The sequence below is a fragment of the Zalophus californianus genome, chromosome X, assembly GCF_009762305.2.
Source record: "Zalophus californianus isolate mZalCal1 chromosome X, mZalCal1.pri.v2, whole genome shotgun sequence".
Taxonomy (NCBI): Eukaryota; Metazoa; Chordata; class Mammalia; order Carnivora; family Otariidae; genus Zalophus; species Zalophus californianus.
In genome coordinates, this window is record NC_045612.1 from 15955779 (window position 1) to 15981886 (window position 26108).

At 42.1% G+C, this 26108-nt stretch overlaps 1 protein-coding gene across 10 annotated transcripts in view; it reads left to right on the plus strand.

Moving 5' to 3' along the window:
• The first annotated feature begins 698 nt into the window (after positions 1–698).
• Positions 699–26108, plus strand: part of MAP7D3 (MAP7 domain containing 3) — a 32720-nt gene continuing 7310 nt past the window's right edge. For 2 of the 10 annotated variants that reach the window (XM_027608644.2, XM_027608653.2), the window contains exons 1-12: positions 701–923; positions 7122–7220; positions 7319–7402; positions 8486–8649; positions 12409–12523; positions 13043–13147; positions 16083–16178; positions 17672–17797; positions 21138–21826; positions 22375–22499; positions 22769–22974; positions 24552–24681. In XM_027608644.2, the coding sequence (XP_027464445.1) occupies positions 863–923; positions 7122–7220; positions 7319–7402; positions 8486–8649; positions 12409–12523; positions 13043–13147; positions 16083–16178; positions 17672–17797; positions 21138–21826; positions 22375–22499; positions 22769–22974; positions 24552–24681 (2000 nt within the window). In that variant the 5' untranslated portion in view covers positions 701–862. Of the gene's footprint in view, positions 924–7121; positions 7221–7318; positions 7403–8485; positions 8650–12408; positions 12524–13042; positions 13148–16082; positions 16179–17671; positions 17798–21137; positions 21827–22374; positions 22500–22768; positions 22975–24551; positions 24682–26108 lie in introns of all 10 variants that reach the window. The other 8 variants (XM_027608643.2, XM_027608646.2, XM_027608645.2 and 5 more) reach the window with 7 other exon arrangements.

Here is a 26108-nt window from a genome sequence, read left to right on the forward strand (position 1 = left end):
TAATGTCAGTAAGCCCTCTCCTTCACTGTAAAGACCCACAAACACCCTAGAGATAATTCATGCAACTTTGAGACCTAACCTGTCATGATTTGTTTTGCAACACTATATTTTTATTTATTTATTTGACAGAGAGACACAGTAAGAGAGGGAACACAAGCAGGCGAGAGTGGGAGAGGGAGGAGCGGGCTTCCCGCCAAGCAGCGAGCCCCACGCGGGGCTCGATCCCAGGACCCTGGGATCATAACCTGAGCCGAAGGCAGACGCTCAACGACTGAGCCACCCAGGCGCCCCTATTTTGCAACACTTTAAAGAAAGGCTCTACTCTTGATTGAGCCCCTAGCACCTCACAGGAACCTCTCCCCGGCCCTCCGCAACCTGTCTTCGGGCCTCTTCCCCCTAACTTGGGTCATTCTGTAGTGTTTCAAAGACTAGCAAACTCCGGATACAAGCGCACCCAGGAGGCACTCAGTATAATGCTCCCTAAAGGAACGAAGGAACAAATGAGGAAAGGAAGGAATGTTAACTGCGTTCCTATGCAGACGGGATGAAAGGAAAAAAGGAATGTTGGAGGGCCAAGCCGGCTGATGATTGGCTGGCTCCCCGCACAGGGTTGCGAGGAGAGCATGGAACGTACGAGAGGGTTTCTTTAGACCAGGAGGTCCCTGCCCAGCAGGTCAGGACGTGGTGCGCAGGGAGCAGCGCGGCAGAGTTTGCGGGTCCCAGGCGGGCGCGGCGGCTCTGCGGGCCGCGCCCCGCCCCCCGCCCCCCGGCGCCGCGGCCGAAGCCGGCCAGACGGCCGCGCCGGAGCCTGCGCACTGGGCCTCCAGCGCCACCAGCGGTTGCAGACGCGGCTGCTCGGAAGATGGCGGAGCGTCCCGGCGCCGGCGGCAGCACATCCCTGAGGGGGATGCGCGAACGGATGGGTGAGCGGCCTGGCGGCTCCCGGGGGAACTCGGGCCCGCGCGGGAGGCGGGCTTCTCGCAGCCCCGGGGACCGTTGGAGCGGCGCGGAGGGCGCCAGAAAACTTTTACTCCGGGGTGGCCTCGCGCCGTCCGGTCCTCTCCTCACCCGCCCCGGAGTTCCCCTGGACGGGAGGGAGAACCGTTGTGGGGCGGGGGTGGGGGCGGGGGGGAACGGCCGGCCGGCAGCACCGACGGCCGAAGTCCCGCGGCCGACGGCCCAACGGTCGCCGCCACCGGCGGAACCCCGCGGGCGGGGCGCGAGGGAACTAACGGGCGCTGGAGGGTGGTGGTGGTGGAAGGGCCTGGGACCCCGGACCCCGCGGACGGTCCCGAGCTCCGCCTGCCGTTGGGGGGGCGGTGGACGCCCGCGCAGCCGCCGAACTGACGCGCCACAGCCCGGGATGTGCGGGCGCCCGCCCAGACCCCGCGCGCGCGGGGGCAGCCCTTCGAGGCTCCGAGAGCCGGGAGTTTTCCCTCTGCGCGGGGCGCTCGCGCTCGCATCCTCTCCCACGGTCGCAGTCCTTGCCTCTCCCAAGGGCTTAATCTGCCGCACCCTCCCGGTCAGTGTCCGGTGAGGACGGAGCCCTGGGGGGCTGTTGCTTTGAAAGTTGGAAGAAACTTGCCTCTCCGCTGCTCCTGATTTGCCTGCTGTAGCACATGACTTCGCCAAGATGTCACCTTCCGTGGGACATCTTGCAGACCCTAGGCTGCAATGAACGGGAAGCAGCACTTCAGTGTGCTTTCTTCTAAACTGGTCCCAACGCCAAAATGTTTTTCCCCCTAAAATCGTTAATTTTATAAGATTTGGCAACGCATGGCTTAGCCCAGGAGACTGCTCTGCTAGCTGAAGGAAATGGTATTTCTCGCTTTTGAGAGATTACTTGCTGTTCTCAGGCTAGTTTCCTAGTACTATGAACTTGAGAATAAGACGATCTTAAGTGATCTTATTGAAATCCTTAGGGATTTTTTCATTTGCAGTTGAAAAATTGGCTGCGAATGGGGAGGCTTTGTGTTATTTCAGATTACTTCGAATCAACTCCCCAACGTATCAGAAGCAAATACACTTTCATCTTTACCTAGAGAGTCAAGAGTTTGCAGTAAATTCGGATTGTTTTATTGTTTTGTCGACACCTAAGGCTCTCCGCCATTGGTTTATTTCAGTGATTTAAAGTAACCAACATTGTGGATAACCCCCCTCCCAAGCATTTTTGGGTATTCAATGTTGTGAAGTATTTTAAAATCTTGTATGAGACAGTTGATTGGATTCACAGTATTTCAAGCCAAAAACTTAGTCATGCAAAAAGGGCTTAACCCAGAACCCTAATTGACTCCTTGTTGCCCATTTCCTATTAGGAATTGAAAACATCACATGTTATATGTTAGACTTTTCACAGAGTACCAGCTTTAACTAGATTTGCCCTCATGGTCTCAGCGTTTTCCTGAAGGGGACAAGGAGTCATTGAAATGTTTTGCCACTTTGTGGCAAATGAAATGCCACTGTGACAGTTGCTTTTTATTCTCTTATCCAAATAACCATGAGTAGCCCTGAATCTGTTAATCTGGTAAATTTTATTTCCTGCTGGGAGCCTGGCTCCAAGAGTTAAAACATTGTCCCTGAACAAATAACTTCTCAGGTGCAAGAATTATGTACCTTAATTGAATTATGTTTTCTGTGCATAGCACTGTGCTAAGATTGTAGCATACTGAAGAAACAGACTTTTTAGAAATTTTTATTTACTTGAAAGGGGGAGGGTGGGAGCATGAGGGGGGAGGGGGGGTGGGTGCGAAGCAGAGGGAGAGGGAGAAGTGACTCCCCGCCAAGCAGGGAGCAGGGAGCCCGATGTGGGGCTCGTTCCCAGGACCCTGAGATCATGACCTGAGCGGAAGGCAGACACTTAACTGACTGAGCCACCCAGGTGTCCCAAAATACACTTCTTTTAACAAAACATGTGTTTTATATTTTTATACATGATTGTTTTAAGATAACTTATGTGAATGTTTCAACCTGATGAGCATAAGAAACTTTGCCACTGACTTGTCACCTTTTTTGTTTTTCTAAATTCTCAAGTAATTTCTAAGTTTAGGGTAAGTTACTCAGAATACTTTAAACAAATACAGAAAAAGCTACTAAGATTGAGTCAGATCATTATAGAATTTTAGAGCTGGAGAAACCTTAAGGTTCTCAAGTCCAGCACCCAGAGTCCCAGCTATAAAATCCTGGGCAGCTTCTACAACTTGAATGTGTATTCTAATAGCTTCACAGTTTTCCAAGTAGCCATTCCACTGTAGACAGCTCTGAATGGTAGGAAACTGTCTGTAATTTACTTTAAGACATGCTGTCTTTGAGGAGTTTTTTGTTTTGTCTTAAATTTATTTTTTAGTGATCTCTGTACCCACTATGGGGCTCAAACACAGGACCCAGAGATTAAGAGCCTCGTGCTCTTCTGACTGAGCCAGCCAGGTGCCCCAAGACATGCCATCTTTGGATTGGTTCTAGGGATCTTTAGGAAATCTCTCTCAGCCCTATGACTTTGTTGCTGTTCTAGGCAAAACTACATGAATCTGCCTTATTTTTGTGGGCCCCTAATTGCAGATATCTTTCATTTCCTTTTTTTAAAAAAATATTTTCCCACCCTCTTCCTTGCCTAATGACTGTCCTAATGCCATGAGGAGAGATCCTTGGTATGGGTGGAATGGATCTGCCAGGGACTACGCCACTCTCAACTGCTCAGCTTTGAATGAGAGTGGATTAGGACAGAGCCAGCAGCTGTGGGAAGGGGGGTCAGGTATTGAGCTGCTGGAACAGTCTACTGCTAGACCCCCCCCCAGTGCACTGTATCCAGCAGGAGCCCATGATAGGAGTTTGTGGCAATTGCAGCTGCTTATTCTGTTTTCCAAATCACAGTGAGTAGCACTAAATCTGTTAATCTGTAACAATTAGTTTCATAGTATAGTGGTTCTCTGCCACAATGGTAGCCATTCTATTTAAAACAACAACAACAACAACCTTTCAGTCATTTTTTGCAATCTACGGCCCTTTGCTACCTAATAAAAATACTAGTTTATGTGATCTAATATTTCTAATGACTACAGAAGAAAGGATCTTGGGGAAGAAAGGTCATGGTGAAATGGGGCTACAGATGTTATGTTGAATTCTGAGTGATGATATCAAGAGCAACAGCTGTGGCAGACAACATAGAATTGCTGAATAAATATTGGGATGAGTATTTATCATTGGCATCTCATGGGATTAAGCATTTTGAAGTGATTGTGCAGCTTTAGGAAGATTATTACCATACTTGAACTAGTTGTCACGGAAAAGTGTTCTTCCTTTGTTGTGTTTAGCTTGCCCTGGTGACACAGATCCAGGGCATATTGGGGGAGGGGGTGGCAGAGAGAAGCAGAAATTTCCACTATATTGAAGTTGGTAATGAGCTAAAATGCTTTATGTCCAAAAGAAGCCTCAAAATTTCAATGACATCTTTTAAAAAAAATCTATTTAATGTAAAGCATTCTTTAACTTTGGCATCTTTAGTGGTGCCTATTTTTGGTTCATTTGATTCTGAGGCCTTTATTGGGCTAGATATCCAGGATGATTGAGTTTTTAATTAATTTTCCCATCCTAGGAGGGGAAACAGAAGTAACCTTAGAAGTAGCAGAGGTGGGAATAGAGAACTAAGTCGTATAAAGGTTAATGTGGTTTTTGTACAGTCTGGTCCTTGATAAGAAAGTTGTTTCTTAATCTACAATTGAATCAAGGTCTGGCTTTACCAGTTACTACCTGTGTGATCTGGGAAAGTAATGTTTAGCTTCAGTTTTCCTTATCTATAAAAAATATAGGATTGTTAGAATTTAATGAAGTCATACAAATGAAAAGAATTTCGTAAATGGTGAGGTGATATACATTATTTGTTATAGCAATTTTTAGGAAAGTACCATAAATATAGATTAAGGTTCATATTTCCGTTTTAGTAATAAACTATGCATTTTCTTAACTTACTGGCAAAAGGTAACTTTTCTTTAAGATTTTATTTATTTGAGAGAGAGAGAGAGAACATGACTGGGCGGGTACAGAGGGAGAGGGAGAAGCAGACTCCCCGCTGAGCAGGGAGCGGGATGGAGGATGGATGCAGGGCTCCATCCCAGGGCCCTGAGATCATGACCTGAGCCACCCAGGCGCCCTGCAAAAGGTAACTTTTAACTTTAATTTGGGACTCAGAATTAGTATAGGAACTACAGAAATAACTGTAGTATACTTAAACTGTACCTTACTGTAGCTTTAAAATGAATGGTAAGTGAATTCCTTCATTCAACGGAGTTGAATAAAATACTCTGTTAAGTTCAGACATAAAGCCTTTCTCCCATTGCCTGGACATTTTAAATAACTTCTAGAGCCTGTCCTTCTGGTGGATATATTTCTTGCCAGTGGGAATTTGGATATGAAGTTCTATGAAGTCCTAAAAATCAGACTTGATATTATTACCACGTTAACCTTTAAATTATTTAGTTCATTATTCCTACCACAGCTAATTCTGAGGTTACTGCTCTTTAATAAGATCTTTAAATATGGTAAAATTCTACCTTTCGAGAGAAATTGTCCTTATGGTCAGGTAATTTGTGCCAAAATATGAACTTTCTTTGGGACTTCTAAGCAGGAAAACGGAATGTGCAAAACCAACTGTTTTTTTCTGTGCTCACATAGAGATGTCACAAGTGGGAGAGAGTGTAGGAGGGATTAATTAATTTATAGACTATATTTAAGAATTGTTCCTAATATACTAGGATGCAAATTCAGAGGATAATCTGTGGTCCACAAAATTGCTGGTAGTCGAAGGAAGCTGAGAAGAGTCTAATCTTCAAATTTAGCTAAATCATGGATTATCTGAGCTGTTAGGTCTCTGGGGTAAAAAAAAAAAAAAAAAATTCCTTTTTCCCTTTTGGAAATAGTGGTCCCTATGGCAGCAATTATGACATCACTTTCAAGGTAAAATGACTGTAAAATGACTCCCAGATATCTTTCCTCAGTGGCAAGGAACATCTCAGAGTCCTTTCATTCTTTAATGACAATGACAGCTATTCTGTTCCTTTAATTATTTTAACTGCCCATCTTCAACTGTTATATTTTTTCCTGATATATAGAAAACAGAATTGTGTGCAGTATCACAGGGGCATATTTCCTGTGCTTTCACAAAGGTAGAGGAGAGTTTTCAGTGTTAACCTCCAGATCCTTCCTGAAGATTCCCAGCATTGTGGGGCATTTTAGATACAGCCATAAATGGAATTAAAGGGCTCAGGAATCCCCTATAATAATTGGTGTGTGTGTGTCATCCTGGCATTTGTTTTTCTTACTCTCCCTCAAATTGTGCTCCCCTAATCTTGTATTTCACCTTTATTGAAGTTTATTTACCACTTTTGGGCCTGTTTTACAAGGCATGTGTAAATTTATCTTTGTTTGCCTGACATTTTTCTACCTAGAATAATACTGTTTCAATGGAAATTCCTTGAGTGCTTCTCCATTTTCCCTGCATTAGAATAGAGCTTTTAGCAACTGGAAATGCCTGGACCTCCACCCCAGAGACTGGGGGTGGGGAAAGGCAGGCTTTGCTAATATCTTTAAAGCAACTTAGGTGAAGAAAACCCCACATCTAGGTAATTTATAAATGTACTTTATAATATTGGGCCCAATCTCTTGAGGATCTCACTGTTGACACTTCTGCTTCCAAATTCAGATCCGTAAACACCGAGTCTTTTCTAAATTCTCAGTTCATGGTAAAACAGTTTTTCCAACTCTGTCCCGGTTCAGTTTTTCTAGTACTTGGTGTAATGTCTTGTCTGAGGCCTTTTTGAAAGCTGTTAATCATTAGCTCCTACTCATCCACAAGCTTGTGCTGCCACTCCCACTAACAACTCTTAAGTCCACAGATAGGCTGGCACATCCACAATAAACAGCTTTAATTTTTTCTTCAACTGTTGTTGAACATCACAGGAACTCAATATGGCTTTGTTGTTGACCTGGATTAATCTGTCATGATTTTGTCTTCTAGATGAGAGATGCTATCCTGTATCATCAAGGATGATTGCTGGAGTTTTGCCTCCCCTTGTATTAGCTGTTTGTATTCATAGCATCCAATCCCTTCCCATTATCTCCCTGTATTCTAGTTGCTGCTGCGCAAGCCATTGCTGATGAAAGACGGAGTCAGAGTGGTTTCTGCTCTCTTCCATCTCAGTCGGCAAATATAAGATCAGCTTTTAAACCAGGTGTAATTTCTAGAATGTTTTTTGATAGATGTCAGAGTGTCATGTCATTAAAATTGGATCTGTTAATGCTTTACTATATTTTCCTTTTTTGTTTTTAGTAATAGATGGGTCCGTGCTTAAAAGTGTTGTGAAGCAGAGGTTGGCAAAGGAGCGTAGAGAGGAGAAGACAAGACAGCAAGAAGGTATATTTTAGACTTTTTAAAAAAATCGGAATGAATAAGTTTTCTGTCAAGGTTACATATTTTCAAAATGATTTTATCTACTTTTCTTAGTCCGTTTATATCACAGATTACATTTTTTCTAGGATGTATTATATTGGATTCAATAATTGTACTAAGATAAAGAAGGCCTATGAAAAATACTTGATTAGTTTAATTTTTGAAGTAGTAGTTTCTGTTAGCTCTAATTTTCTGAAAACTAAGGTATGAACATTTCAACATTTGTAGAAACAAGCAGAATGGGGTTTCAATAAAAATGCCTCTAAAAAGGAAAATGAAGTTGCTAATAATCCTAACATAGGCTTCTCAAGTGTAAATTAGGATCTAAAAGAATAATCTTTTTACACCTCAGGAGAATGCTTTTCTCAACTACTACCCATTTTTCGCTGGCCTTTGAAATCCCTTGACAAAACTTGTGCTCAGCTTTATTCAGATGGATATCATTTGTCTTTGTTTTGGTGAGGGGTTATTTCTTCCTGGAGCTCTTCAGGAGACTATTTTAGAACTGCATAGATGCTCTGCAGGCTTTAGTGAGGGGAAATTTGACATAGGAAAATATCATGCTGTTCCAAGTGTGGTGTCTTAACTCCGTGAGTGTAAAACTGGCGTGCTTAAATACGGTCTGCATAGATGAGGCCTTTGAAAGAAGTTTCCTAGTAGAAGGAGAAAAAGAACATTCTGGCCATGTGTTTTCTTTTTAATTCTTATTTTAATGTATTTAGCGTGTTAATCTGGTGGGGTTTAACTTCAGCTCAAATCAGCGGAAATATCACATGAAAGAAAATCTTTGTTTTTAATTTGGAATTTTCGTTTGGACAGGATATGAGGGTCATCTAAGCCATCTCTGTTCTCTGGAGTTAAATGAACACGCAGTGCAAATGATTCTTTAGTGGCCATTCTCATTCACTTATATAATGTAATCGTCTGTTCTTAGCATAGGTCATGTTCTTTTTAAGAAAGAGAAGCAGATGCATTAACTTTGAGGATTGTGGAAAACTTAAATATTTTCTTGGCTCTTACACCTCAGATGTATTTGGAATTTTTCAGCTAATAAGGAAACACAACTGCTTGAAAAAGAAAGAAAGTCCAGGATCCAGTATGAAAAACAGATGGAAGAGAAGCAGCGGAAACTGAGAGAACAAAAAGAAAAGGATGAGCAGCGGAGAATATCCGCCGAAGAAAAAAGGAAACAAAAATTACAGGAAGAAAGGGTACAGTACATGTTTCCTAGCCTGTTAATCAGATGCTACGCGGTGTAGCCTGGCACTGGAATACTTTTTTCTTAGCCTTTTACTGCCTTTCCTGCGCCCCTCTTCGCGCCAAAAGACCCAGCCCCAGTTCTCTCTTCTTTCCTTCAGCAGTAGAGCCTCTTGTCCCTGTCCTCTCAGATCCCTGAGTTTCGACCTGCCAGCTGAGCTAAAGAGGAGCCTCACGGGCCCCGGAAGAGAGCCCTTCCCCCCTCCGGGGTGTGGCCCCCTGGTGTCGCAGCCCAGGGTTTGCTCTGAGCTCTATACCAGCGCCCTCATGTTCACGGACCCATCGATAGGCCCCCATCTTACTTCTCACAGGGGCTTCTCTGACTTGAGTGCAGGCCAGTCAGATGATGGTGCTTGCTCTCCCATCCGGCTTCCTTCCCCTGCCTTTCTGCCTGGCACGCTCTTCCTCCCTGCTGTGCTGGGGCCCTGCCTCTCTCTTTACCTTCCTGGACTCTTCTTGGTGTCTGGCACTCTGTTGGTATGAGTCACTGCCTTCATGATGCCCTCTCTTTCCCCTTCTGTTCCTCTTCAGTCTGTTTGTCTTTTAGTGTCCGTGCTTGGGCGTTGAAAGGCTGCCTGTCTTGTTCTGACGCTCTCTGACACCAGAGTTTTCTCCTGTAGGTCATTCCACTACTTCACTCTGTGGATCCTTGACTCCTTGTGAATCTGCCATGCTCTCTGGGACACCATTCTCTTTCTTCCTGACATTCTCTCTTTGGCTTTATTCCAGTGATTCTCAGGTGTCCCTAAGTCTTAGTCTGTCTTCTGGTACTCCGGGGCCGACTGTGACCTTTTTTAGCCTGAGGCGCCTTACTCTTCCTTCCTCTTTGTTTTAGCTTTTCTCTCTCTCTCTCTCTCTCTCTCTCTCTCTCCCCCCCCCCCCGCCCCCTCTCTCCCTCCACCCCCCCCCCCCCCGCCCATCTTTGGGCTTTCTGCCTATTCTCTCAGTATGTGTGTTTTTATCTCTCCCTCTTTTCTTCTGTTGCTCTTTTTTTTTTTTTTAAAGATTCACCTATTTGAGAGAGTGTGCGCAAGAGAGCAAGCAGCACGAGTTGGGGGAGGGGCAGAGGGAGAGACTCCCCAAGCAGATTCCCTGCCAAGTGTGGAGCCCAATACAGGGCTGGATCTCAGGATCCATGAGGTCATGACCTAAGCTGAAACCAAGAGTCAGACACTTAAAACTGGCTGAGCCACCCAGGCGCCCCTGTTGCTCTAATTTTAAATTTTCTTTTTCTGTCTTTTCTTTTTGTTGTCATTTGTCCCCATGAGGCTTCTTCTCTGTGGGGCTCACTCTTTCTCCTTGTGCACACAGTTGCTCTCACACACCTCACCCCCAGCCCCTGCCTCATCTGTGGATCTTCCTTATTCTAGGAAGATCCCATGCCCATGCCATTTCTTCCCCACCCATGGTCCACTATCACTTCTCTCTCTTTCTCTACCTTTTTCTATGGTTGTTTATGCTGTTTTTTCATATTCCAGTATTTGATGAACTCTCGTTCAGAATTTTTTTTTTAAATAGATTTTCTTTTTTTTATTTTAAAGATTTTTATTTATTTATTTGAGAGAGAGAGAGAGCACAAGAGGGAAGAGGGTCAGAGGGAGAAGCAGACTCCCTGCCGAGCAGGGAGCCCAATGCGGGACTCGATCCCAGGACTCCAGGATCATGACCGGAGCCGAAGGCAGTCGCTTTACCAACTGAGCCACCCAGGTGCCCCTCGTTCAGAATTTCTATCACTTGCCATCTTCCTCTGTGAAAGAGCTCCTTAACTTACTTCTGTGGTGAAGAGAATGAAGGCCAGAAATAGATTTGAACTAAGAGACTGAAAGAACGTAAAACAGAACACTGCACAGTGTCCCTGGAGGAGAGAGACTCCCAGGGACCGAGAGAAAAAAAGACAATCTTAGAGAGGGGAACCTGAGAGAGATCCCAGAGAAAATGTGATAAAACAGCACTGCAGAGGCTGAGGGAGCCAGAGGTGTGGTGGGAGAAAAGCAGCAGAGGGACAGGGAGAAAAGGGGCAAAAGAGAATCAGCCTCACAAAACCAGTGTGGTGGGGCGGGGTGGTCCCCGGCAGAGCAGGACGGCAGAGCAGGAAGGGTCCGTGGGACACTGTGAGCAGCCTGCGCATAGAGAATGATTCCTTAGAGCAGGGGTGGTACCGAGGAGGGGGGGGGTGTGGACAGGAGACCTGGAGGAGCCACAGGTGCTAGAGGAACCTGAGAGCACAGAGGGCCAGTGCATTTGGAAGCAGGGGGATAGGGTTCTTACGAATCAGAAATGTTTCAGTAACGCAAGACGAATCATTGTTTTCAGTCTTTATGACACTTTCTGGGTTTTCAGTAATTTGAGCAACTTATTTTCTGTTAAAAAATATAATTGTAAAATATTGCCATTAGATACATTTTATTTTAAGAATTGCAGTTGCTTTTCTCCTCAGAGGACCTGGATGACTCTCCATTTTCCTAGTATGTTTATCTTTTCCCTCAGAGAAATGGTGGGGGCATTGTGAGGATGATGGTCGTTGTCAGGGAAGAATAGAAAGCCTCCTGGCCCTGCAGTTGATTTGCTTACCTGAGTATAGTCTGCAGTCTGTTACAGCACAAGGACTTGAAATATCAGAAAGGAAAACCAGGCATGCCTCTTTCTGGTGATGGGGCTGTTTTGCCACAGTGTGGTGTTTACAGTTGAATAGCTATCATCCTGACCCCTTGCAATTAAAGTTGAGGTCAAGGGGCACCTGGCTGGCTCAGTCAGAAGAGCCAGCCGGACACTCTTGATCTTCTGAGTTGGAGTCCCACGTTGGGTGCAGAGATGACTTAAATAAAGAAAACTTAAAAAAAATAAAGTTGCGGTCAAGGCAGGCACACCGATTATCTTTCTTTTAAACTTTATTATCACTAGAATTTAAGGTGTTACAAACATGGGTATTATAGATGATTCTGGCATAGATTTCACTTATGTGTATGTTAGTTGATTTTTTTCCCTGCCTGATGCTACAGAGAATTTAAGGTGTATTTTATTTTATTTTTTAAAGATTTTATTTATTTAGGGAGAGAGCAGGGGGAGGGGCAGAGAGAGAGACAGAATCCCAAACAGACTCCATGTAGAGCGCAGAGCCCAGTGTGGGGCTCCATCCCATGATCCTGAGATCATGACCTGAGGCAAGATCAAGAGTTGGACGCTTAACTGACTGCACCACCCAGGCGCCCCTTAAGGTGTATTTTAAAAAACATACCACAGGGGCACCTGGGTGGCTCCGTTGGTTAAGCATCTGCTTGGCTCTGGTCGTGATCCCAGGGCCCTGGGATTGAGGCTTGCATCGGGCTCCCTGCTTCTCCTTCTCCCTCTGCCTGCCACTCCCCTTGCTTGTGCGCATTCTCTCTCTCTGTCAGATAAATTAATGAATTAATGCATTAATTAATTTCCTAATGATATAAGCAGAGGGAAGCACAGTCTGTTCCTCAATTCATATCCACAGGATTAAAGCCTGTTATTTAAGAGAAGCATTGACATTGATTGATACCAGAAATATGGTCTTCCGATTATTTATTTATTTTTTTGGTCTTCATTTTTAACTATTACCTGATTGCCCCCCCCCAAATTTTGCTTGATACAAAAATTTGGTAATGGGTTGGTTTTCTAATCCACAGATCTAAATTATACTAACCAATATAATGAATATGTAAAAATTTGTTGGCATTTATTTTAAATAGGAGAGATTTAAAGCTGTTCTCTATCGGACGTTGGAACGGAGCAACCGCGTTGATCATCGTCAAAAAAGATGGTCATGGGAAGGCTCTACATCCACGAACCCAGAAACCAAAACTGGTAATTAATACCACTGTTTAACCTCAAGTTCATTCATGTTCCTATTTAGATATTGGCTATTGCTGCAAGGTTGCATTTACAACAAGGTTTTGAGCTTTGTATCTTAAGTGAAAATGCTGCCATGTGTGTGGTGTGCACAGTAAATTTATGTTTAAATTTGTGTCATGTAAAACTGCAAAAGAAATTTTATTATCATTTTATCCAGTATATCCAAAATCTTACCATTTAAATTTGTAATCTCTGTAAAAATGATTAAGCTTTATACAGCTTTATCCAATGCATATTTTAAAAATAGGTCTGCCCCATTTACTATTGAGGGTACTCTAAATTTTCCTATAAATGGACAGAATTCTACAGTTTCATAAAACTCAAATTTATATTATTTGTAAGGAATGACAGTGAACGTTGTGCACCTAATTAATGCTCATACTCCATAGAACTACATCATGAACGTACTTTGTTTCAGCTAATGATGCTTTCTTTAAGTATGAGTACAGTAAATATTATATCTTTTCTCAGCTAATACACGTTCCGTATCGACTGAAAAACTTGAACAAGAGACTTCTGGTTTACACAAACAAATGTCTGTGTCATCTGCAGGTCTTCAGAATTCTGTTGCTAAGAGTAAGTAGTTATTTCATGTATTCTGCTGAATTTTAAACCAATGAAATAAATTCTTTTTACATCTTTTCACAGTACCACTTATCCTTTAGATTGTGGAACATTTAGATTTATTTCAGAAGAGCACCACCTTGTTTTGTAGTAGATAGAGATGGTCATTACTATTTTGTATTTTCATCGGTATTAATCCTTGTTTCATAATTTGCATATGAATCATCAGAGGGGTTTGTTGAGTTCAGGTAGCCCAAACTGAAACAAAAGACATTGCCATTACCTGGCACAATAACTTCTTATAAAAGTGATTCATAGTCTACCTAACCAGTAAATGAAATCCTTTTTCCTAGAGAGTAGCTAGCCTGGTCATTCAGTTTCCATTAAGTTTCACGAATATCACCTCATTTAAGGAAAATGTTAGCATATATACAGCAGTAGACAGGTTGATCTGCTTCACATATGTCATACTTGTTTATTCATGACAACCTTGTAAAGGTGACAGGCAAGTGTAATTACCTTCCTGGCTTTAGAGTTAAGACCTCAAGAAATTCAGTGCTCTTTACTCTGTCATGCTTGTTTATGGATTATATTTTGGTCATTTGATAGATGGATCATGATGTTGAAATTGCACATTTCAATAATAAGCCTGTGTTTTCCTCCAAAGCAAATAAAGTGGTTCCCATGTTTAATGAGCAAAGCATTGCTGACCTCCACTTTACAACTCTTAGTAGTGCTAATGTGGTGTTCCTTTTTTTTTTTTTCTTTTAAGATTTTATTTATTTGACAGAGAGAGACACAGTGAGAGAAGGAACACAAGCAGGGGGAGTGGGAGAGGGTGAAGCAGGCCCCCCACCGAGCAGGGAGCCCGATGTGGGGCTCGATCCCAGGACCCTGGGATCATGACCTGAGCTGAAGGCAGGTGCTTAACGACTGAGCCACCCAGGCGCCCCGCTAATGTGGTGTTCTTTAAAAGAAAAAGAGACTATCTACTATGACTACCTCATGCCTTTTGCTTCTGGTGTTTGCCCTTTTAATTAGTGTTCCTTTTTAAAAAAAATCCTTCACCTGACTGTCAGTGACCATTTCTGGCTTGTTGTGCGTGGTGCATCCCACTGATAATTGAAATGAATTAGGCAACCATACCCATCAATGAATTAAAAAAAAAAATCCTTTCCAGAGGCAAAAACAGAAGTGATCTTGGCAGGAAGAAGACACAGCAAACATATTCCACATTATTCCCACTTTAGTGCCTTGTGCATTGAAAACAAAAAGACATAATTACGGTTTGAATTTAAAAATCTTTTTTTAAAGATTTTATTTGAGAGCAAGCGAGAGGGTGATAGGGCACAAGTGGGGGGAGGGGCAAAGGGAGAGGGAGAAGCAGACTCCCCACTGAGCAGGGAGCCCCCCCATCTGGGGTTATCACATTTTTCTTTTAATGGTCTAACAAAAGTTGATCCACTTACCACCCTAACCCTCGATAGGCTTTCCCAGAGCACTTATGTGTAGCCTGGATTCATTTGTAGGTTAATGTGGGAAGTTTTTCTCTAGCACCTTCCTTGTCATATAATGAAATTAATTTATTGTTCACCAGTTCAATCCTTTAGAAAAATTAGATAGCATTCATTGTAATGTTGTATTTATATACTTTCATTTTATATATGTATATACATTCATTTTGATATATATTATTTGTTTCACAAGCATTCACTCTGTTTCACTATCTAATTGCTTTGAGGAGTTAGCAAATATTTCTTCCACAGATGTGTATGACGTTTTTAATATAATGAGCAAATGCTAGTATGCTTTTATTAATAGGCCTCATGCTGTATTAATGAGACTTGTAAAGAGGAGGAACAGGTGATTACTTTTAGGATAATAATTAGTTAAATTACACTGAAAGAGCAATTCCAAGTAACTTTTTAAATGATTTTTTTACTAGTTTTTAATACGAGAAGGTATGTGTGGAAGATACTTTGTGAAATAACCTACAGGTACAGTATATTGCACACACTGAAATAGTGAATGTTGTAATTAATGATGTCAGGGAAAATAAAATCCGTATTGGTGGTGGCTTACCTTTGTAAAATCTCTGCCAATTGAAATGAAACCTGTTTGATCCAGAGAGATGAACATTTCACACTCAAATGAAGTTCATAGTCTAATAACCTGTAATATTTTAAGTAGCCCTGTTTTAAAGCTTGGCTTATTCAAATTGTCTATTTTTCTTTTGCTCATTGCTGACTCATAATAACAGTTCACACTATCTTGTCATTACGTGCAGTATGAAAATAAAGGATGTGTGATTTAATCACATGAATGAATTGATTATACCTCTGGTTCATGCTGTTCAATTACATTGTCAATTCAGGAATTTTCAAATGGTGCTATGTTGTCAATATGTACAGGTCCCCAATTTAATTTACAGGTTCCCAAAAGAGAAGTTATTCTTTAAGTAGACACTCCTCAGTATCCTGGGCCAGAGTATTTCAAGTGAAGTGGCAAAGTGTCTACACAAACCGTGTTTTTCATTAGTTTGCTAAAATTGTGCCATCTGTGCCAAAAGTTAATGATCATTTTTGTTTAAAATAATAACCATTATAACTAAAGTATACGTTACTTTAGTAATAGATGTCATGGATTGTGTCCAAAATTAAAGGTTGTATATTCCCAATTTGGGAATGTTGATCTTGTCAGGTAGTATTAGACATTGTCCTCTTAATTTTTAACTGTTTTTTTTCCTAATTAATTTTATTTTCCAGATAAAGAGTAAACTAGTTTTAAGTTTGGGGATGTAGAATCTACATAAGATTTGAAATTTAAATTTTTACAATCAAGAGTAGAGAAGATAAAAAATGTTTGAAAAGAGGAGTGACTCACTCCTGAAATAATATATTTAAATAATTTGTTAAAAAAATAATATTCCTTTGCCTTTGATCTCCAGAAAAAATAGAAAAGAAGAGAAGCTCATCCTTGAATAGAAGATCTAACAAACTGCAGACACCTGCAGACAGTGTACAAGTAGAAGAAAAACCAACTGGTTAGTTATTTCTAAGTACCAGTCTTAAATAGTGGTTTAAAAGAGATCTATTGGGGTGCCTGTGTAGCTCAGTCAGTTGAGCTCCGACTCCTGATTTCAGCTCAGGTCATGATCTCAGGGCTGGGAGATAGAGTCCCGAGTTGGGCTCCATGCTGAGCTTGGAGCTTGCTTAAGATTTTCTCTCCCTGCACCTCCCTACCCCCGTGTTTTCTGTCTTTCTCTCTCTCAGAAAAAAAGGATCTATGTCAACATTGGTTGCTTGAGAAGTCGTTCCTAAAATTCGAAGCCAGAATATCCCTTCTTTAACTAAAAAATGTCCTTTGATGCCATACTTACTTGGCTGAAGCCAAGAGTCTGTCCTTAAATGAAATATGTAATTCTGCTGTCATCTGAGCAAGAAGTCTGTAATGAAGCTGAGGGACTAGATCCCAGAGTATTGGTATAGATAAAGATTTGTGCTGGAGGACTTGATTCTCTTCAAACATTTCATCAGTTAGTGTTTAGAAGGTCTTAAGTTATTGACCATAATTTGAACTTCAAAGCTTTGCTGTGTTGCTTCATAGCATTACCCACATCTAACCTTTGTGCATGTTTTCACTGCTGATTATTATACACAAAATTTCATACTTATTACTGAAGTACTTTTTCTTTTTTTAAAGATTTTATTTATTTGAGAGAGTGCACATGAGCAGGGGTGGAGGGGCAGAGGGAGAGGGAGAAGCAGACGCCCTGCTGATCAGGTAGCCCGACACGGGGCTCGATTCCAGGATTCTGAGATCATGACCTGAGCCGAAGGCAGATGCTTAACCGACTGAGCCACCCAGGCGCCCCTTGAAGTACTTCTTTATTTAAAGAAGTTTCTTTCTAACACCTTCCCCCCACAACTTTTCTCTGTCAAACAGGACTGTTGCTTTTTGTTTTATACCAAACCATTCACTTACAGAATACTTTCCAGTTTGTTGAGTCAGGTCAGATCCTATTATAACAAATGCCATTGTCACAGGGATCGTTAGGAACCTAAAAACTTTTGGAGCAAGGTATTTACAAGATGCACTTTTAACAAAAGAATTCAGTCAGTCCCTTGGAGCTTTTGGTAATGAACTTGACCACTTTGACTGTCAGTGGCATATCTGTAGAAATCCATGCCAAAGTTGTTTCGTCACATACAACTTCTTTCTCCATATGTGAATTCCTCCGTAGAGACTATACATTGGATAGGACTTCGTTAGATATGTTACCTAGATTTCTTCACTGGGGTTATTGTGTATGCCAGGGCCTTTGACCCTTACTTCAGGTGCTCTCTTCCCTAGCAAGGCAGTCTGATCCAGTGGCGGTGTTCAGTCCCATTTTATATATATATATATATGTTGCTTTCGTAGCTTCTACTTTTAGGCTGGGAAAATTTTCATTTGCAGCAGTTCACATTGCTCTTTCTTGCTTTGCATTTATTTGTGAGACCTCAACTTGAATCTTTTTTGTTTGTTCTCATTTAGCTCGACACTCGTATACCAGTCTTCGGGAGAATGATTTAATCACTCGCCTACTTGTCCCTACAAAAGCATCAATAGCCAGGAGCAAAAGTGCTGCTTCCTTGTCAGTCCCTGGGAAAGATACTCCAGGTAACAGGCACAAAGCAGAAAGCCTGAAAGTGTTAGTATTTGCACTGAAAAAGCAGGTTATGTCATTTGATTTGTTGCAGTAAGGCATAAAAATAATTTGAAGCAGTAGTTTCCAGATGACTGATTATACCCAACATTTTATGTTGCATATTTATTTTATCCTAGCGTGGTAGATTAGTTATCTGGGTGATAGTTAATTGCTAGGATGAGATAAGGTAGTTGTGGTGTGGTGGTTGTTAAATTTTTAAATGATTTTTTGAAAGACTTTTTTTAAGATTTTATTTATTTATTTGAGAGAGAGCACAAGCAGGGGGAGTGGCAGAGGGAGAGGGAGAAGCAGGCTCCCCGTGGAGCAGGGAGCCCCACGCGGGACTTGATCCCAGGACCCTGAGATCATCACCTGAGCTGAAACCAAGAGTTGGATGCTCAACCGACTGAGCCATCCACGTGCCTCAGCCCTAAATGTTTATTTTATTTTTTTTTAAAGATTTTATTTATTTATTTGAGAGAGAGAGAGAGAATGAGAGATAGAAAGCACGAGAGGGAAGAGGGTCAGAGGGAGAGGCTGACTCCCCGCTGAGCAGGAAGCCCGATGTGGGACTCGATCCCGGGACTCCAGGATCATGACCTGAGCCGAAGGCAGTCGCTTAACCAACTGAGCCACCCAGGCACCCTCAGCCCTAAATGTTTAAAGATCTATGGGTTTCTTGACCTGTGCTTCAGTGTGCCATCCAGTAAAAGGTACGGGATGTTAAGAGTATCAAAAATTTTTATAATATCAAGGGAGAAAGTTTCCTACTCCACCCTTTTTTTCCCTAAAATGCGGAAGAATGACATTGAGCTGCTCTTCAGCTTTTTATTAATAGCTAGTAAAATAAAACCCATCTTCAGGCTTATGTGGATTTTCTCACTTAGAGATCACATAGAGTGTTAGACATGCCTGTGGGTAGTAAGAAGTCCTCAGTAGTGGAGAGCCCAAATGCCCCATTCCCATCATTCTTTGTCTTTTATCTTCCACTTTTTTCTTTCCAGAATTTATCCCACCACCTTTTTTCTTTTATTTTTTCTTCTGTTAATATTCATATGATTAGTAAAATAAATTACAGTGCTATATCATAGACTTTCTGGTAGTGCAGCTTTACTTGTTTTGGTTCAGATTCCTGACTTTGTTTTTGCCCTGTTATATGTATGTCAGATTATTTTCTGCCAGTCTTTCCCCGGTCTCCTGTAAGATATTTCTTTTTTTTTTTTAAAGATTTTATTTATTTGAGAGAGAGAATGAGAGAGAGAGAGCATGAGAGGGGGTTGGGTCAGAGGGAGAAGCAGACTCCCTGCTGAGCAGGGAGCCCAATGCGGGACTCGATCCCAGGACTCCAGGATCATGACCTGAGCCGAAGGCAGTCGCTTAACCAACTGAGCCACCCAGGCGCCCACCTGTAAGATATTTCTTGTATTAACTTTCATTCTTGTTTAATAATCTGTTACTTCCATCTAAAATGTAATATTTTATCTTAAATTTCTATACCTATACTTAATATGTTTTTTGTAGCACAGATTGTCAGTGTTAAATAATGTGACTGTTTAGGTACATACAGATATGTAAATAAAATACATTTTCCACCAAAAGTGGGGGGACTAAAAAATAACGTTTAAGTCAGTCAGATTGTTTATTCATGAGTAGTCAGTCTTTGGTAATTTGTTCTATTTTGATTATTTGATGAGATCATGTAAAAGTTTACCACCCAGATTTAAAGAGGAGGTGACAAATTTACCAAGTCTTAAAAAAGCTACCACCAAATACTTTAAAAAATACTTACTTTTCTTTATTATACAAGCAATAAATATTTAGTGTAGAAAAAATTTTAAATGTAATTTATTATTATCCCAGTAACTCACTGGTAACTGAATATTTTGTTTATATGTTTTCTTCACAAAATGGGATTGTAACCTGTTTTTGTTTTTTTGATCTGCTTTTGTCTAAATACATACCATTTTTCTGGGGGCGCCTGGGTGGCTCAGTTGGTTAAGCGTCTGCCTTCGGCTCAGGTCATGATCTCTGGGTCCTGGGATCCAGCCCTGCATTGGGTTCCCCACTCAGCAGGGAGTCTCCTTGTCCCTCTCCTTCTGCCCCTCCCCCGTGTGTGCAGGCACTCTCTCAAATAAAATCTTTTAAAACCATTTTCTATGTCTAGAAATTGTGTATTATTACTGTGAATGACTGCCTTAGTATTTTCTAAATTTCCTGTTGAATATTTGGATTATAGTTTTGTTTCAATATTATCAATAATGCTATAAGTAACCTTATTACATATGTTTTCATGTCTGATTTTTTCCTAAGAATAGATCTGGAAGTAAAATTGTGGGAACAAAGAATATGTCCTTTTAATGGCTTTTGATGCCTTATTGCCCCAATCCCTCCTACCAGGAGCATATACAGATCCACACCCCACCAGCAGTGTGGGGCTGCCTGGTTCCCAACATTGGTACTATCACTTTCTTTCCTCCTCTGCTGGTACTAAGTATTACCTTTTTTATCCATTTATTAGGCAAAAAATATTTAGATTGTTAAAGATGGAAGAGACCTTGAAAATCTAGCCCATTCTGATTAATGTCTTATTATAGTTTTTAGTATGGGTGAGAAAGTGCTCTTTTTTTTTTTTTTTTTTTAACATTAAAATAGCCATATATTGGGCGCCTGGGTGGCTCAGTCGGTTAAGCGACTGCCTTCGGCTCAGGTCATGATCCTGGAGTCCCAGGATCGAGTCCCGCATCGGGCTCCCTGCTCGGCAGGGAGTCTGCTTCTCCCTCTGACCCTACCCCCTCTCATGAGCTCTCTCTCTCATTCTTTCTCTCAAATAAATAAATAAAATCTTTAAAAAAAAAATAAAAAAATAAAATAGCCATATATGGAGTTTCTTACATAATCACTTGAAATGGTAAGATCTCTGGCCCTGGTGAAGTTGTTCTAGATTACTTTTTAAAAGTATTGAATATCTTGTGTTATGAAAATCATTCAAAACCATAGTATGATTAAAAGAGAACTGGCTTATTGCAAACATCAACTTTGGAGAAGCATCCTCTTTTCATCTGTAGTGGATTGTTGCTTTCACAACACCTCTTAATGGTGGCGCTTCTGAAGTAACCGACTTCGAGATGCTTCTGTCCCATGTCTGGGTTCCTTTTCACTAAACGCCTCTTTGCTGTGGGTAATTCCTGCAACTTACTAATGAACATAGTCTCTCTTTTTTCTCTTCCTGTTCTTATACTGTTACGTGGTGCATTTCTGTCTTGTCCGGTTTCTGCGTGTATGCAATTTCATTCTGTCCTCATTCACCCACAGGCACCCACAGTACTTTAATCCAGTATATAAACATGCCCTTGCGTAGCCATAGCAGTGACGAATTGAAGAATACCACAGTGCTTCGCAAGGCAGCAGTGGCAGGGCCTCCCCAGGAGAAGGTGGAAGTGGCCCCCCATGTGAGTGTGGAAGCGGCCCCCGCGGCGAGCGTGGAAGTGGCCCCCGAGGCGAGAGTGGAAGCGACCCCCGAGGTGAATGTGGAAGCCACCCCCAAGGTGAGCACAGAAGGGTCCTCTGAGGGGAGCATGGAAGCATCACGTGAAGCAGGTATGGAAGCACTCCCTGAGAGCATGGAAATATCTGAAGTGAGCGTGGACGTGTCGTCCCCCGAGGCGAGCGCGGACCTGTCGTCTCCCGAGGCGAGCGTGGACCCGTCCCCCGAGGTGAGCGCGGACCCATCCCCTGAGGTGAGCCTGGACTCGTCTCCTGAGGTGAGCATGGATGCATCCCCCGATGTGAGCATGCGAGTGTCATCTGAGGCCAGTGTGGAAGCCAGCGTGGAAGTGGCTCCCAAGGCTAGTGTGGGCCTGTCACCTGAGACCACGGTGGAAGCATCGCCTGAGGCCAGTGTGAAAGCACTCCCCAAAGAGGGTGTGGAAGCGTCCCCCGAGGCATTCCCCGAGGTGGGCACGGAAACATCTTCCCAGGTGAAAGTGAACGACTCTCCACAGGTTTGTCAAGTGCCCTTTATTAACAAATTTTCTATTGAAATCTGTATATTTAGTTGTGTAGGTCATGATAGGTCAGGTTTCACAACATAAGCAACTTGTTAATATTTATAGCATTCTGTCATAAAATTAGTAAAATAGGATAACTTAACTTCATTTAAAATTCTGTGATATTTGTTGTATAGTTTCCCCTCAAAGCTGGAATATTAGGTCATTTTTAGTAGCAGGGAGTAACTGTTATTTGAACTGTTTCTAAACTGTGAAGAAAAGTCTTTTTGAGAAATATTGCAAACCTCTTAATCAGGATTTAGAAATAGAATTAGGTTTTGAAGTGAAAGATGTTTTACGATAATTATTTCTGTGACCTTGAATTTTGTAATCTGAATAGTTAGTCGAGAAGAATATATCTGCACCTAATTCTCATGCTTGAAAAGAAAATGAGTTTAAGGAGCTCTAATTGTATTATATTCAGGGTATTTTTGTCTAAAAAAAAAGCCAGCTGCAGTAAAGTAAATGCTCATTTCTTAATCTGATGATCTTGCTCTGCTCAGAAATCAGAGCTGGACAAACAGGCCTCAAAGCCCGCTACCAAGAAGCGCCCGGTGTCGCACATACCGTGTTATAAATGGCCGTCTTCTGTGAGTGGGCGGCGCCCGCCTTCCCCTGTCACTGTTAAGTAAGTGGCTTTTTTGCACCTGTTCCTCATAGGTATTTTACCAGGATAAATTTTACATCAGTGTTTCACAAATGAAATAATGTAGTATACATCACAATGTAAATATAAAGAGGAAAAAACCTTTAAAAATGGATTTACCCCATCCTAAAATAGTATCTCATAATATCAAGACATGATATTTTATGAAATGGCACATTATAAACTTAATTAGCACATACCTATTACAAAACCATATCAGGTTTCCCCCATTAACGGTTACTTTTTCCCAGCAGGCAAATGCAAAAGAATCGTCCCCCATCACCGTCACCTGTCGTGTCAAAACAGTCACAGTCTCCTCTTTCCTATAAAATAATCCCTGTTCAGCGTAGCCTTTTGGCACAAAATGCATTAGGTACTCTTGGAAAGAAAAGAGAAGGAGTGCCTAAAGCTGCTAACAGCTCCGAGGCTGTGAGCCAAAAGCAGATGGTCTGTGAAGGTAAGCTCCTTTACTAAGTTTATTTTGGCAACAGGGAAAATCTTAAGGTAGTTTGGGAATGGTCGACTTTGTTTTATTCCCCAATTCTGAGGACGTTAGGGAGCGAGCCTTCTCTTGATAAAGAGAATTTAACCAGTCATTGGCACACTGTTTACTTTTCCTTGCCAGAGCTTCTTACCCCCACCCCCTTGTTGTTTTGGGAAATCCATTTTTGGAACTGATGTAAAAGTACTGGTTGGGGGGCACCTGGGTGGCACAGTCAGTTAAGCATCTGACTCTTGGTTTGGGCTCTGGTCGTGATCTCAGGGTCGTGAGATTGAGCCCCGTGTCAGGCTCTGTGCTCGGCATGGAGTTTGCTTGGGATTCTCTCTTTTCCCCTGCCCCCTCCCCTCAAATAAATAACCTTAAAAAACAAAAAACTACTGGTTGGATGAGCTCATTGCTCTAGGTTATCCCTGGGGTCCCTTCCAGCTCTGATAGTGGATGGTTCCGTGAATGGCCCTAAGGTGCTGTCCATACTTGGAGAGAGCACATCTGGTCATTTGTGGCTGAGCAGGTGTCCATTGAGAGCTGACGGTCATTTCCATACAAAGGCCATAACGTTTTATCTTTTATTTTTCTTTTAAAGATTTTATTTATTTATATGAGAGAGAATGAGAACTAGAGAAAGAGCACACACACAGAGAGAGAAGGGGAGAGAGAAGCAGGCTCCCCGCCGAGCAGGGAGCCCGATGCGGGGCTTGATCCTAGGACCCCGGGATCATGACCTGAGCCAAAGGTAGATGCCCAACCAACTGAGTCACCCAGGTGCCCCAAGGCCATAACATTTTAAATACACTAATAAATTTTTCTTTTTGAAGGATTTTCACAGTGATTTTTTTAATCACAGGAATAATCTTTTTATTATAAATTATTCATTCCTGATGTCTTAAGATCCTTGTCATATGTGGTTTATCTAAAATAGTCATCATTTGGACTGAAATAATTACAGTCTGCCTCCATGTGGTCACCTTATTTTACTGAATGTCTTAGTTTCTTTGGTTATGTAGTTAGCCACTATATGATCAATCAGATACAATATACTGTTACCAGTGTTCATCTAAATAGTAATTATTTAGTAAAAATTATGCACAAATTTCAAAATGCATGCTGGATATTTTGTTTAGTCAGGTATTTGTATACTTTCATATAGACTTTGTATACTTTATATACTTCATATAGACTTTCTCTACTTCATAAGTTTGTCTTCCTCTATATTCAGTGTATCTTAATCTTTTTCCCCATAAGGTCAGTTTAGTCAGATATCTCTCAAAACGGCTAAGCCAGAGTGGGAGTACATTATTTCATTTTGGAGCAAGTAGTTGTTAAAAAGAGACAAACTACTAATTCTGTTATTGGGAGTGGGGTTGGGGTTTTGAACCAAACCTGTTACTTCTAGATTGCTAGTTATTTATAAATTATAGACCGTGTGCATATTGTTTGGGTTTTTAATGTTTTGGTTTGTCTTGCATCTCTTTATTGGACTTAAGGGTGTTAAGTTCCCTAAGCTAACTGTTTTATGTGTTAATTTCTACTAGAGTCTAGTAATAAAAGTACACCAGGGACTATGAATGCCAAGGAAGCAACAAAAATTTTGGCAGAAAAACGACGGCTTGCTCGTGAACGAAGAGATAAAGAAGAAAGAATACAAAAGGAAAGGGGGCAAAGGTCAGCACAAACCCACTCTTCCTATTACACTCAGTCTTGCCTGGGGCCCAGATTTTGAAAGTCAAAATGTACCTTCAGGTTAGATGTACTATAGATAATCAAAGAGTAACTGACTTTTTCTTCAGTGTGAATCAGAAATGACTTGTTGCCTTCGAAACAAATGTGGGGACCATCTCCAGCAGAGAGGACGCTGGTCTGTAGAGAGAGGGTGTAGTCGTCTGTGGTAGCCATGCATTGTGCGAAAAGATGCATAAGGAGGCCAGCACTTGGGTCAGGGTCCCATATCTCAGCAGGCACACCCGAGTGATCGTGCCAGGCTCTTTCTGTTGGCATTCACTGGGGTCAGCCCCTTTCTTTGTTTCAGAAGTCTTTTGTAACTTCAGAATTTGTAAACCTGGAAAGTGTACTTCCGCATGGTTTGCTAGGGGTGCTTTCCAGTGACTTTTGTGACACCTCAGTCTCATCAGTCCTTGCCAGAAGGCTTGCCTGTGGGCAGCAAACCTCATGTACACTTGGGTTCATTCTAACTCCATCTCAAGGTTTCTTGACCCTCAGTCTTGAAGCTCACTTGATTTAGAGCTCTGGAATATAAACTTCTGTTCACTTCCTGCACCGAATAACTACAGGCCTGAGTTTGTTTTGAAGTATTAAGTGTTTGAAATGCAGTCACATGCTTTCAGTACACTTTATATGGGTTTGGAAGAAAGAAGGGGATGTTGTAAATAGCAAAAATAACATGTTAACTTGAAGAACATCATTCATTGCTTCGTGTAAACAGCTCATTTAACATTTTAAAAGCCCTGCATACTGGTCACTGTGGATGGGCTTCCCTCTGGGCACCACCGGACCCTCCTTTAAATTATCATGTGTGAGATTGGGTGTGAACATGTGTATAATGAGGCCTTTTGGGGGCCCCGTGTGTTTAACAGTTAAGGAGTGCCATTTTTTCCTCTCTTTTGAAAATGCAGAGTAGCCCACTAATTGATAAAAATCCTTTTCTACTACCAAGAGCTAGTTTCCCGCGTTTAAAAAGGGTAACATCGGGGTGCCTAGGTGGCTCAGTCGGTTGAGCGTCTTGACTCTTGGTTTCAGCTTGGGTCATGATCTCAGGGTCATGGGATCAGGCCCTGCATCAAGCCCCAAGTTGAGCCCTGCTTCAGGCTCAGCGGGGAGTCTGCTTCTTTCCCTCTCCCTCTGCCTCCCACTTGCACAGGTGCATGTGCACTCTAAAATAAATCTTTTGAGATTTTATTTGAGAGGGAGAGTTAGCACGAGAGGAGAGAGGGTCAGAGGGAGAAGCAGACTCTCCGCTGAGCAGGGAGCCCAATGTGGGGCTCGACCCCGGGACTCCCAGATCATGACCTGGGCCAAAGGCAGACGCTTAACCAACTGAGCCACCCAGGCGCCCCTAAATAAATGAAATCTTA